Source organism: Cordyceps javanica, chromosome 5 (assembly GCF_051103115.1).
Source record: "Cordyceps javanica chromosome 5, complete sequence".
Lineage (NCBI taxonomy): Eukaryota > Fungi > Ascomycota > Sordariomycetes > Hypocreales > Cordycipitaceae > Cordyceps > Cordyceps javanica.
The window spans coordinates 1,859,286-1,876,600 of NC_139299.1; the positions used below are offsets into that span (position 1 = coordinate 1,859,286).

The 17,315-nt window shown below is 54.2% G+C and overlaps 4 protein-coding genes across 4 annotated transcripts; 1 reads left to right on the forward strand and 3 right to left on the reverse strand.

The window, feature by feature from the left end:
* Positions 1 to 3,951: 3,951 nt before the first annotated feature.
* V2A60_007795 (VOC family protein) lies at positions 3,952 to 4,491 on the reverse strand (the record flags this gene model as incomplete). Its single annotated transcript, XM_083259077.1, has 2 exons — positions 3,952 to 4,112; positions 4,254 to 4,491. 2 exons carry the CDS (start codon positions 4,489 to 4,491, stop codon positions 3,952 to 3,954), a joined length of 399 nt encoding a protein of 132 aa, XP_083115203.1.
* Positions 4,492 to 4,984: 493 nt separating this feature from the next.
* On the reverse strand, positions 4,985 to 5,572 carry V2A60_007796 (uncharacterized protein; the record flags this gene model as incomplete). The annotated part of the gene is made up of 1 exon (XM_083259078.1): positions 4,985 to 5,572. One exon carries the CDS (start codon positions 5,570 to 5,572, stop codon positions 4,985 to 4,987), a length of 588 nt encoding a protein of 195 aa, XP_083115204.1.
* A 3,224-nt stretch (positions 5,573 to 8,796) lies between these two features.
* On the forward strand, positions 8,797 to 11,951 carry V2A60_007797 (uncharacterized protein; the record flags this gene model as incomplete). The annotated part of the gene is made up of 2 exons (XM_083259079.1): positions 8,797 to 9,681; positions 9,741 to 11,951. The coding sequence occupies 2 exons, from the start codon at positions 8,797 to 8,799 to the stop codon at positions 11,949 to 11,951; spliced, it is 3,096 nt and encodes a 1,031-aa protein (XP_083115205.1).
* A 563-nt stretch (positions 11,952 to 12,514) lies between these two features.
* V2A60_007798 (uncharacterized protein) lies at positions 12,515 to 15,175 on the reverse strand (the record flags this gene model as incomplete). Its single annotated transcript, XM_083259080.1, has 1 exon — positions 12,515 to 15,175. The coding sequence occupies one exon, from the start codon at positions 15,173 to 15,175 to the stop codon at positions 12,515 to 12,517; it is 2,661 nt and encodes an 886-aa protein (XP_083115206.1).
* Between the last annotated feature and the right edge of the window lie 2,140 nt (positions 15,176 to 17,315).

Below are 17,315 nucleotides of genomic sequence, written 5' to 3' on the forward strand. Positions count from 1 at the left end.
CAACCTTTCCGGTGTGGGAGGGTGTGTGTGTGTGGAGGTGCGTATGATGGTCTGTTGAGTGTGTATATGGTGATGATGATATGCCAGCCTATGGGTGAAGGGCAAGAGGCTGTCGAGCAAGTCTGTCTTCTTGTTTATGGAGAGTGAAGTCAATTGAAGTACGGTGCTCGAGAAGAAAGCTTTTGAAAGAGGAGAGGAGAGTAGCAACAAACCACCCAAGGCCCAGAGGCCGGGTACCCTCCTAGGGTCCCTTCTTTTTAGTTTCCCATCCATATCCAACGCTCGTCCCGCTGCCATGGCCGTCCGACTTACACCATCGTCAAGAAAGTGCATTTTCGGTGTGGCAGGCCCGACTGATTGGTCGGAGCCTTGCCAGACCCGCTCTTTTCGGCCAATGGATGGTAACACACTCACCGATTTTGACCATTTCAGGCTCGCCTCTGATTGGCTGGATGTCATGTACGACCTCTCTCTTCCTTCATTGCTTCTTTGCTTCTTACACACACTGCGTCAAGAGGTGCTGTCTCGTGATTTCTGACGGTAACGCGAAAGCCTGTGTCATCATTGTCGACCAAATTTTGCCTCTTTTTTTTTTTTGTTTGTGTCTGGCACTGGCACTGGCGCGCAACGCCCGCCCACGAGTTGCGGCCGTGCAGTGCGGCGGAGTTTGGGGCGACCCGCTGTTGCTGGTCGAACGTCTGTCTGTCTGGCTGTTGGGTCTTTTCGTCGTGTGCTTGAAGGAAGAGGATGGAAACGAAGTAGTGAAGAAGGGGATATTCGACAGAACCGCCTTCTTTACTGTCACTGGTGTTGAGCTAGGGATGAAAAGGAAGAGAAAGAAGCAAAGACGGAGAAGAAGATGACGATGATGACGAAGAAGAAGAAGCAACCCCGTCCCTTGTCCTGGCTCATCCTGAAAGATGAGAGCGCCAGGAGGAAACCCAAGAAGCAAAACATGTGGGGAGGAAAACAAGGTCGTCTGCTACACTTGACCTAGCTAGCAGAAGCACAGTATCAACTCAAAGATGAGGCGGTGCCCCAGGTTGTACGCGCGCATCGCAGTAAACAGAAACGAGCAAAGCTACGTGGGCGAGAGAGAGAGAGAGAGAGGGCTGACGCAGGGTGACACCCTATGCCCGGAAAGGAACTTGCAACGACCCAAAAAGACAACCATGATGGATGTCCCGGATACTTGGTATTCGGTTCCGGCAGGCTGGGTCTTTGTCCCCAGGCTAGCTTCGCATTAGCATGTCTGGTCTTGGCCTTGTACCCGAGCTAGGCATGGGTTCGGCCGAGCTGCACAGCCTTTTTCTTCTTTTCTTCTTTTTAGTTTTTTTTTTTACAAATTTTTCATTTGCTACAACGCTTCTACTGAGTAGTCTGACAATGTGTAGGCTGAGATGAGGGTGTGTAGAGTCAATCTATATCAAACACTTTTATACGGTCTTGGCGCGATCTTCTGCGTTTTCGGTCAAGTCGATGCGGAGCACACCACGTTATTAATACGACGCCTTTTCTTTTTTTTTTCTTCTTTTCTTCTCCAAGTAAACATGAATGAGAAGAGGTTGGGAGAGCAGAGACAGGGGAAGCGGGGGAGGGAGAAGTGAGATTTCCCCAACAACAGCTCGTGAATTAGACTTCTTTTTTTCCTTCGTATCAAAGCAAGGTATCGCGAAGAGGGAGAGAGAGAGCAAGAACATGTCGGGCCGCAAAGCAACGGGCAAACAGCCCGACCAGGGTTCGAGAACCAAAAGCCCTCTTCATGCACAATTTCTGCAAGGACTTTATTATGAACAAGCGCGTCCCGATAATCATTTATAAACAAAAAAAGCTGGGTCGAGACCAGGGTCACCCACGTCGTCGGGACTCTCAACAGCTCCCCCCCTCAAGGATTACTCCATACTCCGTCATGGTTTGACAATCACAGCCCAACCCGCCGCGGCAATCAAAAAAGGGAATCAAAAATTTGAAAAAGAAAATGTAAGAAAAAAAATCACAGAGATAATCGAAATATGTCGGCCGGTCGAGTATTCAGTGCGAAAAGTAAAAACAACAACGGCGCGACGCTTCCCAAATGGGAGACAGTGAGGAGGAGGGACGGTTTGGTCCGGCACCGCGGCTACTTACAAAGGCAAAGGCGGCGGAGAAACGCAAAAAAAAAAAAGCATGGATGGCCTCATGAGCCCGACCGTCTCTGACGAATTAAAGGTTTTAGTCATGGCACATTGAGCGGTCAGCGAAAGACTGACGACAAGGTGGTTGCTTGTTTTTTTTTTTTTTCCCTTTTTTTGGGGGGGTGATCCCGGTTTGGTTTGTTTCTTCTTCTCTTTGCAATCCCAGCTGTCATTTGCGGATCGACTTTCATTGTTGTTTTTCTGGGCCCTGGTACCTGGCATCACTTCACATGCATGTCGATATAAGGTTCTGTGTGTGTGTGTGTGTTTTTTTTTTCCTTGCTCTGGCTCGGTTCTTTCTGGCCGACTCCGGAGGGGCGGGTCGCGGTGGTCACGGCCGCACCGGGGAGGGTCCGTGTTCTAGAAGGAAAAAAAAAAAAAGTTGAGTTACAGGGCGGCGGATGAAGTTTTTCTTGTTGGTCACAGCCCGCCTCAAATGCGGTGAGACATTCCGGTTATCGCTTTGCTGTTCCTGTCGGCTTCTCTCTCTCTCTCTCTCTCTCCCCTCCACATCTCTGTGCATGGATGAATTTAAAGTACCGAGTTGAGCCAGAACCGGTAATGACCTTGCAGCAAGTGTGTGCTCGGACGTTTGGCACACCATGCAAAAACGGTGTACATAGTTCAGCCTCCGAGGAAGGCTATAGGGCTATCGGGTTACCGTATTTTTCTTTCTTTTCTTTTTTTGCTTCTTCTTTGCTTGCTTGTCTCAGCTCAGACTCAATCTATACAGTTGAGACAATGAGGCTGCTCAAAGACGTGTGTGTATCAGTAGACAAGTCTTCCCCCCCCTTAACCCCCCGGGTTGGCGTCAATCCCGTGATCGCTGGCTGATGCAAGGCCGGACCGGGGGGGTCTGCGCCACCGTACTCGGACGACTGACAAGGGCCGTTGCCGTTGACATGTCAAACAGGGGCAGAAAAGGTGGAAGCAAGTAGAGAGCGAATTCTTTGCATTCGGCGCGAAAGACCATGTGGTAATGAGAGGAAAACCTCTTGATGATTTCGACTGTGGCATGCACACCTGATGTTGTCACAGGATAGATGGCCCGTCTACGCCGTGGTATACCGATATGAGATGAGCACAGTCCGAGTCTGACTGACATGGGTACACCGTGCAGGGCCCAATGCGGCGTTACAAGCATACTGGTAGGATACAGAAAAGTGGCTGATCGGAACGAGAATACGGGCTGGTGGCGCTCACTTGCAACCCGGTCCTTGGGAGCGAGCTTGTCGTGTAAGACGCAGTGTAGGATGAGCCCTGCGGTCAATGGAGAGCCTGGGCCACAAGACGAAGCTGAATTACTGGTACAAGAGCAAGTGTGAAAGGTCGCAAGGGAAACTACGGGATATATTGAACAGTATAGATTAGTGACCCAGCCCATGCTTGGAGACATGGCCGCCAAGAGAAGCTGTCGTGTGCTCACCAGATGACTCGCCGCCCCGGCTGCGAAGAAGCTCCGTTCAATTGCGGCAGCCACTTTCCACCAGACGTTCGATGGTGGCTTCCATGCGCCAGCCACAAGAGAACCTCCCTCGGCCAGCACGTCTTGAATACTAAGAGGACAAGGAGCCGGGATGCCACCGCAAGGATCGCCCTTGTTGTCAACCACCTTGACTCGCTTCCCGTTGGGCGATGGACGTGGCGATGGCGTAATATATCGTCGACACCGCCCGAGAGAGAGAGAGAGAGCCCCCCAACGCCAAGCTCGGCACGGTTCGTAACCGCGGTGCCGGAATCCAACCTAGAAGGGGTAATTCAGCCCCTACTTACCTACCTACTCTTTGCGGCACACAACCTCGACATTGTTGCCCATGGGGTCGATCACGAACGCCGCATAGTAGTGGGGGCCAAACTGCGGGCGAGGACCCGGCGCTCCGTTGTCCTGGCCGCCTGCCGCCAGAGCCTTTGCGAAGAAGGCGTCGACCTTGTCGTGATCTACGTCGAAATGTCGGTTAGTAGTAGAGCGAAAAATAAAAACACAGGGTGCAAGGGAAAAAAGAGAGTATGAAAAGGAGAATGACGGTTTTCGAGACGTGAGGCGGGCCGGATGATGTCACCGGTGCCCATTGTGCTCACCATCTGCCGCGAAAGCCCAGTGGGCATAATTCTTTTGCACCACGGATTCGGCCATGCCTGACAGCCAAAAGTCGGCCTTGTTCGCCGCCGGGCTGTTCTTGTCCCCCAGCGCCACGAGCTTGCCGTCAAACATGGAGACGAGCTTTTCGTAGCCCAGCGGTGCGAGTGCGGCGACGTAAAAATCGACGACTGCAGGGTACTTGTCCTGTGGGACTGACAAGGCGACGTGATCAAACATTGTCGAGTGATTTGAGTGACGAGTAGATTTGGATGCAAGAAACGAGATGCAGGGTAAAGGGTTAAAAAAAAAGGTCGGTGATGATATCCTTTCTTTCTTTTTTATATATATACCTTTATCGCACTTCGGTCATCGGACATGTCCAAGTCCGAAGGAACACGCGCCGCAATAAGCCTGGTGAATTTGGTAAGAGCTAGTTCACGCCAAAGTTCACGATCAAGTTCAACATGACGTGGGGCTGTGCGAAAGTTTTCGGACAAGCTACTAAACGGGTGCGGTAATGGCAAGATGGTTTGAAATACAGTTTGACCCCAGATTACCATCGAAGCTTCAAAAGTGATGGGGGTAGATGGACCATGTTCAGCCTGTTGGCTCGTCACAGGCTGTATAGAGTCGCAGAGACAAGGCAGCTCTTGATTGATATGATCTAGAATCTTCTGTTCAAATAGTGTGTGTATATTTTCATGGGAATTCAAATCCAGTCGACGTACAGCTAGATGAATCTGTGAATCAAGTGTCTATCTGCGCTCTCTGCAAACTGCGCCAGCCCATCGTAGCGCTCGCTCAGAGCCGACCTCTGTTGAGCACCGTCTACTACCAAAACCACCGCGTATTCTTCATTGTCCTCTTTAGCATCCACCTTCCATCCGCTGACAACTTGACCATCCTCTCCGGCAGCGCTTCCTGAGACGACCCCCAGTTGCGCTTCAAACGCCTCCCGCGAACCCGTCTTCATCAGGAACCGATGCACTTCCAGAACGCTGGCATCGGCGGGCTTCAGACCGTCGAGCCGAAAGTCGTAATGGGCCATCCACTGGAAGTCAAAGTAGCTTGACATTTCCATGACGCCCTGCTTCCATTCGTCGGAGCCATGCATGCCTTTGTAGTGCGACTCGAGCGACTCCCACTGGCCCAAAAGGAACAAAAGGCACGGCTCTTTGACCTGCGAAAAGTAGGAGAATTGGTGGCCCGTGAAGCTGCTTAGATGAGCCCTGATATCCGCCAGACGTTTCCGAATTTGAGGGTCCTCAAGTGACGCGCTCGGTTTGAGTCGCAGCAGCCCTATCTCGGAGATGGTCATGTCGATATTTATCGCCTGGCGGCAAGGGTTGGACAGGGAGCCTTGAAAAATGCCGGTGCTGCGACACAAATTGAAAGCAAAGAAGAATAAAAAAGATCTTTGACCCTGGTTACGCCTCAATTTTAAACATGTCTTCTTTATCCTAGTGGTTTGGAATCATTTATTAGTACAATCATTAGTTCGGAAGATGAATCAAGTCAGAAGCGCGCGCGTTCTACGCTTGCCAGTGCAAAGGCCAACTAGTCTACTAGTGACGCAATTGATTAAATTCGCACAGCAACTTGCAATCCTGTCCGCCATGCTTGATCTTTCAGGGGCTTTTTTTCTTATTTTTTTTTTCTCTTTGGCAACGAGTAGTAAATATGCAACCATGTTCCATGGTCGCAACGAGCCCTCACTCCAGCGAACCGCTGTCGGCAACCCCACAAACACAGGCAGGGGAGTAAATACGCGGCTTGTACGGAGTCCTTTGCGTGAAAGGAGTGTATAGCGTCCTTCTTTGCCTTTTACACGCTATCCGTCCTCTTGAAAACAGGTACTGCGCCACTGCGCCCGTTGTGCAAACTGGGTCTGTACAGCGTAGGCGTCTAGTGAGCAGCCATCGCTGAGAAGGGAAATGAGAGAGTATGTGGAGGGTTCCACGTGTACAAATTACTGTGGACAGAAATTCAGTGAGGCGATGACGATGTTATATCCAAAATAAGCGCATACCTGTTTGGGATGGCTGCGGGGCAACAGTCACGCAGCCTCAAAGTCTAAAATGCTAAAATTCCTAGGCGCCTTGTCGTGGACACTGTCAACAGGTTACTTGGTCTTTCAGAGTAAACAATGACACACGAGGCAGTATCGTTTCTTACCCGCACGCACAACTGAGCCGGAAGGCCTATGAGTTTCGACAAGACGGCGAGGCCCCATGACAGGGGCGGTCTCCCCCTTCAGGTCTGCCCGTCGCCACGCTCGTCAGCATCCACCGTTGGACGCTTGCGCCCGCCCAGTTTTCTGGAGCTGCGCCCACAAGCAGTGCTTCTTTTTTTATCCTCTTGTCGGACTGCGGATGGGGACCCCGTGTATGCACCATGTGGGCGCGCGTGCCTGGCAGGCCAGAGTGACGTCGCATCGAGGGGCTTCTGGACCCTTTTTGCGTGCCTGCGCAGGCTATATATGGTGCGACCTCGAGTCCGCGGTGGCATAATGAGGGAGCAACTGGTATGGAGCGCAAGGCCCCAACAAGGCCACACGTGCTCGCTGGCAGGAGACTGGTGAGACTCGTGTGACTGGGAAAACAAAAGAAAAGGACTCAGTCAAAATTGAACAAAAGAGCGGCAAGGTTTCTCCTTTCAGGGCGCGCTGGGCTATTTGGCGTAACTTTGAAACAAAGTCATTTCCGCCGGGACTGCCCTTGTCGTGACTCTCTGCTGCCCGGTACGCCGGTACCAGCACCAGTATCCGTACTTATCAAGGTGGCGTTCCGAGGGAGGAACATCTCTGTCGCAGGTGTCGCAGGCTTACGGAGTATCAGTAGTCTTGGGAGAAATGGTAATAAGAGACCTAAGTAGAGGATCCGGTGAGTACTTATTAGTAGTTATAGAAAGCGGTGCAATAGCCAGGGGTTTTCTAGAGAAACAAGATTGATTCCCTGCGCAAAGGTGGAAATGGCAGGGCCCTACCGGTACTCCGTAGTTAAGTAGTTTCCCAGTACTCCGTATGCTGAGTACAATGGTCAGGAGAGGGCGATGATGAGCGGTCTGGCATCCCCAGTAGTGAGAAAACGGCCCAGAGACAGGCACAGCAAGGTTCCAGGGGAAACGACCCCAGCAGACGGCCCTGGAAGCTCTCTATTCCCGACTTGTATTGGTGTCGCGGCTTCTTGCAGCAAAATGAGGCTTATTCCAGGTTTTTCTGCGGCTGATCAGGGCTGACTGAGAGAGCAAAAGGCCCTTTGCAGCAGTCTCCGCGCGGCCGCCAGCTGGCAACCCTCACTACCCAAACACCTCTGCCAGCTGGCAGCAGCAAACGAAACGGAACAAATGTGATTGAGAGGGCAAAAAAAAAAAGAAGAAACCCGCCACCTCGCAGCGATCCTTGCCTCCTACATATTCTCTCATCTCTTGTGCTTCGTTTCTTTTTCCATTTGCTTCATCGGTTTTTTTATCTCCCCCTGCATTCCCGTTGGCCCCTCAGACACTCGACTCTCCCTCCATCCCTCTTTCTCGCTCTTCTACTTTCTCTTCGTCTCCCTACCTACCGCCAGACGTCATCGCGTCCCCACTACCAGAGTCTCCAACCGCCGACCAGTCTGCCGGAGATCCGTCTGGACCTGCGCCAAGTACGAGGCCCAACGCAAAAGGCATTCTACTTACTCGACTCACTTTGTGTAGTGAGTACGCCATCCCCTCCCCTCCCCCCTGCCCTTTTACTTGCCGGCTTTCCGTTTCCCGCGCTGGCGGTCCAGGCGGTGCCAATGCTCTCTAGACGAGGTTGTCCCGTGTACCGGTATACGCTCCTCGTGTGACGGCCAGCTCTTCGTGTGCTTCTTGGCCCTTTTGCCACGCGGCGCGATTTGGCCCGTCCAATTGTCCCGTCCTCGGTTACCGACCTTGCTTTTGCGTCCTTGACCTGGACCTGCCTTGGCGCTAGTTAGGCCTATGGTTTGGTAGTCAAGCGCAGCATTCTTGGGAGTCGCATGCCTGTCGATCAACCCAGCCAAGCACTGCCCCCCCTCTCTATTACTGCCGCCAATAATGCTCCGTGTCTGACTTATTTCCAATGCTTCTTTTTTCCTTTTAGGCAATCTTGCTCGCTTCGCATTTCTTCACTCTTCACAACCTGTCATTTTGCTTGAGCCTTTTTGCTACATGCTTTCTTGCAGAGCAGAGGCTTGGTCATAGTCGCTCATCATGACCTCAAGTAAGTTATGGCGAGCAGATGCGCTCCATTCTTCTTCTTCTTCTTCTTCTTCCATCTCTCTTTCTCCCGCCGCGAATCAACAACTATCTCCCTCGCCCGCCGAATTCGAAACTCTTGCGAAATCACCAATTCGCCGTAAACTCAGCTACGACTTCTTCAGCCTTCACAATACGGGCTCGCCTAGACGAACGAGCCATGCTGCAAAACCTGGCTTCATTTACGACCTTCCCAACAAACCGTTACCGCCGCCACCACCCGGACAAGCTACCAATAACAGATCACGAAAATGGGGCTCTCGCCTCTCTTCCTTACTGCCCATGCTCACACCTTCGTCAGCCACAGATCTGGCCTCGGCCAGCATTCGACGGAAACCGGTAGCTCTCTCTGAGCCCGCCAAAGACTCACCCACTAATACGCCTCCTCCGCCTTACAAGGAGTACGAATCGAAGATCTCGCCTCCCGCAGCTCCTACTGATATTACTGTCTCCGATGACTCCGAAAGACGCCTCTCCTCAACTCCTTCTCTTCATGGAGGCGAGTTTCTTCTTACCAACAGCAGCATGCCGCCCTCGCAAGGTTGGCTGGCACAGAGCGCCACCATGCCTATTCTTCAAACCGATATTCCCCATAGTGCGCTGGGTATTGGAGAGCAGCCTCAACTAGGCAACGCTACAGGCTTTATTGCACAATCCAGCTCTGAACCGCAGCTCTCGTCCCTAGAAGAAGCTCTTCCTGAGAGCCCTCCCTCCCAAGATGGCTCTACCGATCACAGTCCCCGAGATCTAACCGGCCCACGGAAGTTGCGAAAGAACTCGGATACCCCTAGCAGACCTCGTGCCAACTCGCATCAGCCTGGTCCATCGATTCCCTTGCCTGGGGTTAGATCCAGTTCAACTATGCCCCTGCCTGAATCGCGCGGCCGAAGCGTATCGTCGCATCCCACGCTTTCAGTCACCGACATTGGCGCGCCGCCCTCCATGCCACCGCCTCCTGTCCCACGACCGCCTTCGCGTGGCGTGTCGCCGATGGGCGCAAATCAAAGCCCAAACCGAGGCCGCCTTCGTAAGAGTTGGATGCCTGGTGGCCGATCACGATCAAATTCCGTCGAGGTCTCGTCATCGAATGCAAAGATGCAAGCTTGGATCATGACCGAAGAAAACATCTCCGAATACAATCCCTCGTTCCTAAGAAACGGAGAAAAGGTAATGTCATATTTGAAGGCCGAGATGCGTCATCAGGCTAACTAATATCGGCCTGCTAGGTGCCTGAACTGTGGAATGAGAATGGAGATGTGCTCGTGTACCTCTATCCCAGAAGTAGTGGCTGCGGGCCTAGCTTTAAAGTCCCCGAGTTCTCTATCAGTTCATCATATCTCTTCAATGAGCTGCTAGCTTCGGAGCCGGGCTCGGAGCTAGGTCATCCTCGTTCTAGGAGCTTTGGTGGCAGAGACAGCTTATCTGTTGAGGATGCTGATCGCCTGCATTCGTCACCAGCAGGTCAATTCGAAGACTTTTCTGATGAGCTTAAGCTTTATCTGCCAGTCGCACGCCCTTCGGCTTCAACACACCTAGTCGCACCTGGGCAAGGTGGCGACAGCGAACTCGACCGCCTGATTGCTATTCGCAATTTGTTTGCGTTTCTCACTGGCCAACCCCTGGTCGGTACCAAGTCACGGCCAACTGTATTTACGGGCCTTTTGGAAATCGCAAACCTGTTGGAAGAGTACGGCTTCACCGGAATGGACGGTACAAGATTCGGCAATGCTGTCGACATGAGTTTCGGCTTCTATTGCGATCACCTGGGGCTGTCTGATTGTCGACATAGTCGTGAAAAGACTGTGGAAGCTCTCATTCTGGGTGAACGCATGAGAAGCATTGAGCTGTACAATGAAGCGTTTGCTCACGCCGCTGGCAAATACTCTGCTATCATCGACCTCCGCCTTCCCCTGTTTGATAAAATTTCTCCGCGCACCCGACAACGTCTCGAACGCGCACATATTGACCTGGTAAATCGACAGCACAACGTTAACGACTACCTCGAGCAATTCGAATTCCCATCCATCTTTGCCGGCATTGCGAACTCTACTTCCATCGCCGAAATGAGGAGCATTCGATTCAAAGTTTGGCGAAATTCGTTTACCAGGATGCGATCATTCATGCTCAGTTATTACAAGTCTACTTTCGGTAGCTGGCCTCCTAAAGCTAGCAGCAAAAAGAACCCTTTCATGGAAAGTGGACTGAACCGACTAGTATTAAAAATGCTATACTCCGACATGTGTGCTTTGTACGACCTGCTAGTGGATAGAACCGACTTGACGTCCAGGGTCATCGATCATGCGCCGGAGCTGTCATCTGATCCAGACAAGATAACAAGATCGGCCATTCGGAACATTATGTCTGAATACGACCGTTCAAGACCGCCTGTCCTGCCCCCAATTCCGTTTGACTTGCCTCAGCTACCAACGGTTCAGGCGATCCATGAGACATACTCCAACCTGTCTGCCAAGGATCAAGCCAAGTTTGATAAGAAACTGAAAGAGCACGAGCTACTACTCATTCTGAATAAGGCCTACAATTACGATACCAACGCCATCAAGCTTCCGTTTCTGGATCAATTTAAAGAATTTGAGAGCCGAGAGGCCAAGGGCAAGATGAAGCAGGACATTGTTGATCAACGAATCGGTTATTGGATTTTCCTCTATGTCGTTCTCCAGTCACTCCCTATGCTCGTTATCGATGCACCTGGCCTCAAGCATACCGAGGGAACTGAATACTTCTTGTGCCAGCCTCCTATGGGACAACCGCCGTGGGCGGAAGACGGCCAGGTGCGCAAGATGTGGTACGAAGTAGCCGGTGGCGGCGGCGTGGTCGAGCTTTCCGCCGACGCGGTCATGTATAGTGTCGAAGCCACATACCATCGCAGCCATTGTTGGCTTGCAGCTCAACAATGGGAGGGTTTGGACGGAGCTGATCAGCCACCACCTCCAGAGCCGATCATGTCTCCCCTTCAACCGCCACGAGCGATTTTTGAGACCGGCGACGGCATGCTCGGAGGCTCAACTCCAGCGGTTGGTCCCAGTACACCGTCGCCGCCTCTGGGGGCACCTCCCCTGGCTGCCCACCCGCGCAATCTGTCGCCAGGTCGTCCTCGTGCAAACAGTGCATTCCGGTCGAGCATTGCCATCGGCCTAGAGCCTCTCGCGATGGACCCGCCGGCCAGCGTATTTGGCCCACACCAAAGAAGTAGCTCACTTGGCCCACGCCCCCAAAGCGCCCTCATGGGGAGACGGAGCGTTTCGGGATCCCACCTGGCTGGCATGAGCACTCCAGGAACCGGCACAGCCACCACGGAAGCTGCCAACTCTGGGGCTACTTTTGACGATATCCTCGCGGGAGCAAAGGAGGAGAAGACCAAGGGGAAAGAGAAGGGTAAGAATAAGAAGCCTACAAAGAAGAAAGGCTTCTTTTTCTAATCGATGGCGATTGAATGTTTTTTTTTTGGCTATTTTTTTTTTCTAATCTACAATCTTGGACATATTCCTGGTTTTCTTTCTTTCCTCTCTTGGAATATAGAGCATAGCATACATATAGGGGACTAACAACCGACACGGCTGAGCATAGTTTATAGTGTAAATCATTAAACACAATATTTTTTTTTGGTCGAAACTCTTGATATTTGCTCCCCACTCATAACAATTTGGTTCCTGACACATATGCGAAAGCAAGACTGGATGATGAAAGGACAGCCACTAGTGCTGTCTAGTATTATGAGACATAGTATATATATTACAGAATAAACTAACAAACAGTAATGGTATCTTGTGCGAATTGGCCAATAAGGATGATAAATAGGAAATATGCGTCATGCATTTTTTTTCTCGCTCCACACACCAAAGGGCAGAATTCGTATAGCTCTGCGGGTACATTTTTATGTAACCTTCTTTTCTTTTTTTTTTTAATCTCTTTCGTCGTCGTCAGCCTCGATATGCGAGGCGCGGGCCCCTTCCTTATACCTGCCTGCCTCTTTAAATTATTATTAGTAGTCGAGTCGTGGTCGAACCCACCGTCCGCGCTCGGTGTGCCACCACCTTTCCTTTTCCTTCCTGTCGGCGACGACGACGCCCTCGCGCCAGTTCCAGCCGCCGGTACAGCCCGTGACGCTGGCACCGTTGCTGGCGCTGTTGGCGCTGTTGTCGTCATCGTAGTAATCGTCGTCGACGAGGGCTTCGCCGCCGGGGCTCGCGAGATCGGGGACGTCGACGAGGCCGCCCCGCTCGTCGCAGGAACCCACGTCGGGGCGCAGCCAGTAGTCGATGGGGCTGCCGACGGTGCCGACGTAGCCGCCCAGGCCAAAGTCGTCGACCAGGAGACCCTCCTCGGAGAGGACCTTGACCTGGAAGCGAAAGCGCGGCCGCGCGTCGTCCAGGCGGGCCTGGGCCGCGATACGAGCGGCGCGGAGATCGGTGCCGTGGGGCAGCGGGGCCGCGAACGAGCTCCCGGTCGGTAGGGACGCCGCCGTGGCCGACTTGGGCAGGCCGCCGAAACCGCCGCCGAAACCGCTCAGCGTGGGCGACACGAGGCTGCTGCTGCTGATGCTGGCCGCGCGGCCGTGGCTGCTGCCGCAGCGCCCGCCGTTGGCCCAGATGCGGTCCGCCGAGGTGGCGATGGCCTCGAGCGGCCGGCACAGCTGCTGGAAGATGCCGTCGGGGTCGCTCGGGGCGCGCAGCGTCCGCAGCGCGGGGAAGCCGCCGGCCTCGATGCTGCGCGCCAGGATGTCGTCTGCGTCGCTGACACCGCGGCCGTGGCCGTGGCCGTGACGCGCCACAATGTCCCAGTGCAGCCGGACGAGGGTGCGGCTGGCGAGGTACGGCATCATCCAGAGCGCAAAGGCGTCGCCGTCGCTGGGCATGAGCGGCGCAAAGTCCTGGACGAGGGCCAGGGAGGCGAGGCTGGGCAGGTGGGACAGCAGGCGGGCGAGGGCCGGCAGCGACGTCAGGGGCGCGTGCCGCAGCTGCAGGCTGCGCAGGCCGTGGCTGTTGGGCCGCGTGGCAAAGGCGGACAGGCCGGCGGCGGTGACGCCGGGCGTGTGCGCGAGCGTGAGGGAGCGCAGCGGCGGGAGCGACAGCAGCGTCGCGTCGCCAAAGGCGTCGGCCGGCACCCGGCTCAGGTGCAGGTGCTGCAGCGCCGGCAGGCACGTCAGCGCCCGCTGGAGCAGCGTGGCCGGCGCGAGCGAGGCGCCCGGCTGGCAGTGCACCGAGAGGCTCGCGAGCGACGCCCACCCCCGGTGGTGGCCCAGGAAGGTGGTCTCCTGGGCGGCGTTGAGCGGCGGCGGCGGCAGCATGGAGGAGGCGAGCGCGGCGGCACCTCGCGATGCGGATCCGGGCCGGGCGAGGTCGTGTGAGGAGCCGGCTCGGCCCCCGCCGCTATATGAGGCGGCGGCGGCGGCCGGCTCGCTCGCCTCGATGTGCCAGTTCATGGTCTTGAGATTTTTCCGCGTCGAGAGCGCGTGTGTGATGCGGCTAAACGTGTTGTGATTATACGTGGCGACGGGACCCGCGAGGACCTCCAGGTTCGGGCAGGCCATGATGAGCGCGGCCACGCGGTTCTCGTAGGCCTCCTTGGGCGACAGGCCGCCGAGCGCCTTGCTCCGTGTTGTCGCCGCGTCGCGGCTCTCGCCGACGGGCGCGGGCACGCGGAGCGACCGGACCGCGGCGGCGAGGCGGCCGTTGGCGCGCAGCGTGCGCCGCAGCAGCGTCATGCGGCAGCCCTGGGCGAGCTTGAACCGCTTGCGGTGCGCGGCCGAGTCCTCGCCGATGATGTGCACGTCCTGGTACAGCGACAGGCGGGCGACCTCGGACCACTTGCGCGAGGCGAGGCTCAGGCTGCACAGGTCGCGCGCCCAGCACGTCGCGCAGCTGGTGCTCTCCGGGTCGAGGTGCAGCTCCTTGAGCCACTCGAGAACGACCTCGAGCACCTCGCCCGGCAGCGTGCCAAAGAGCTCATCGGGCTCGGGCGAGAGCCTTTGCTCGATCCTTGGCATCAGGGACACTGGCGACCCGGACGTCGGTGACTGGTACGGGGCAATGTACTGCTGTTGTTGTTGTTGGTGGTATTGCTGCTGCTGCTGGTATCGCCGTTGCTGGTGCACTTCATACGGTGATCTTGCAGACGCTGACGAGCCGGCGCGCTCATACGATGTGGAAATCTTGCGTGGGCGGTTCAGAGACCTTGTCTCGTGCTGCCCTCGACGGCTCATGGCCGTGGTCACGGTGGTTGTGGTGTTGGGCATGCCGCCGGTGTTGCTGGGCGCTGTCTGCAGGCCCGAGTACATGGGATACGCCGCAATGGGGATCGGCAGCGTGGTGTTGAGCGGCGGAAGCTGTGACCGGGCGAGTGTAATCGACGACGACGAAGACGTTGACGACGACGACGACCCTGCGGATAAACGCCTGGAAATGCGTCTACCGAGGGATATGCTTTCGACGCGTTTTGGAGTTTTGGTATGTGAGGACGACGACGATGACAACGACAACGACAACGACAAAGGCTTGCTTTCGGGAAAGGAGAATGTAGGGGAGTTGTAATTATCGGTCGTGTTAGCGCCGCCGCTGGCATACTCGAGGACCGGGGCGAGCTCCGGGATCGTCTCGAATGCTGGCGGGTGCATGGGTTTTACTGCCAACGTCGCCGGGCTCATTTTGCAGGAGCCAGGGGGGGGGGGGGGGCGGAAGGGGAGGGCTTGACTCGAACAGGAAAAAGGGCTTTGTTGGGGAAAGTAATGCAGCGTCGTCTGGCAGCAAGGTTTGTCGTCGGGGATAGTGGGCGACTGGATTCTGAGGCTGAGCTACCTTGGCGGCGTGGCGCCAAGAGAGAGGGAATGACTAGGTGTGAATGATCCTCTTTTCTGCGTTTCTTGTTTGACTTGCATGCATCGGAGCTGTCGTCGTCGTAGTTTGTGCTTGAATAAGTGCCAGTGGTCGTTTCAGATTGGGCTTCTCTTTGAGTTGATCGCAATGGTCATCGCCGGGGATCTGTGGTGCTTTTTGATTGAATGAATTTCGATGTCTAGGAGAGAAGAGAAGAGAAGAGGAAAGGAAGCCAGAAAGCTTAGTGAGGTTGTCCTCACAATGTAAAAGAAACTCGAAGGCCTGCAAGCTATGTAGCTACTCATCCGTATGCTAGCGGTAGTGTTGCGCCAACAAAGGGGGGGAAATTACTGAGTCGTAGGGGCCGGAACCAAGCAGAGTAGAGCTATTTTACATAGTTGTGAGGGAATCTTTGCCGAAAGGTATGAAGATGATCTGTACACACAAAAAGGATTCATAAGCGTCATTTGCGTTCCTCTGTACAAATACAGACGAGACAATCGCCAGGGTGTTTGCTGAGATTCCGGTTGACCGTTCTGGTGAGGACAAAACCTATACCTGCTCTGCTTTTTTTTCCCCTGCGGGCACCAAAGGAAAAAACACATACTTACTGATAATAGTTTCGAAAGGTTGGCCCAAGACATTGCGCCTTTAACGGGCAGCGCGAACCCCCCATTTGGGCAGTCAGCTAACTAGTGGACAGCTAAACAGGTTGTCGGTTTCACTACTTCTCAGACCTGCTGTCAATAACTGCCAGTGTGAAGAGACTATGCGCAAAAGTTGTCCAACCAGGCCGTAGATCTCCTGGCGGGGTGCGTAATAGCGATGGGCGGGTTTGCTTCATTGTTAGCTCAGGTACGAGTGGCCGGAATTCCAGCACGACACGCACTAGCAGGTTAACAATACCAGGGCTCTTCTCTCGGCCTCGACCTTCCCCTTTTATTAGTACACTCCCCTGTGCCAGGAACCACAAGTATTCTCCAGAGCGTGTGGGTGGAAGTGACGTACCGTATGGAGCCTGAGCGCTCCGTAGATCAGACTGCATTGCTTAGGACCGCTAACGAATTTCGTTGAGAGGACGGACCATGGGTGTTTCCTTGTATTAGTACTGGTATAGGAACAGGCTTGGACACAATACGGCATCAACAAACTCGATACCAGGCTCGAGAAATCCTTCTGTCGGACCCTGTCAATGTGAGTTTTGTGTGCAACTGGTCCGCTCAAAGTCTCACCTTGTTTGGACCACGCCGCTGGATACTGTCAACTGTCACCAAACACTTTGACACTGTCACCAAAATCCACTGCCTCTCATCTCGACTCTCAGGCAACGTGCGCCACCAAAGACGATCTTGCGTGGCCCAGACGGGGGAGGGGTCGCCGAAAACAGCAAAGGACGTGCATAGCCCTCCAGGGTCCTGGCCATAAGACCAGGCACTACCATATTTGTACAAGTACTATATCCACCTAAGCACCACTAATAAGTACGGAGTAGGAAGCCAGTGATTTTAATTTTCGAGACAAGAGAGATATGTTCTGTTCAATCGCTCGAGTGCGCCTGCACATAACTTACAAACTACAATGTTAGATGGGCGGCCAAACGTGGCGTTGAAAGGGACAGGTGCCAAAAGCAAGAAAGAGAGAAGAAGAAGAAAAAAAAAGAATGAGTAGGGGGACAAAAAAAGCGAAATTGTTTGCTCTCATGTCATCAGGGACCAGCCAGAGACATTGAGAGCCAGGGGGTTGCCCCCATGGAAGCGACCGGCGGGGCTACAGGCGTGCCACATCTCACACGGAGCAAGAGGACCGACGATAAGTACTAAAGTAAAGCCAAGGGTCAATCCGGCAGTTTGGCCAGAGTGAGATGAAGCCCTGGTCTGTACTGATGCTTGGAGTTTTGGTCTGTCATGAACGCGACAATGGTCCTGGCACCAGACGCAGTTACGGAATTAGAGTTTTGGGCAGCGCTGCTCA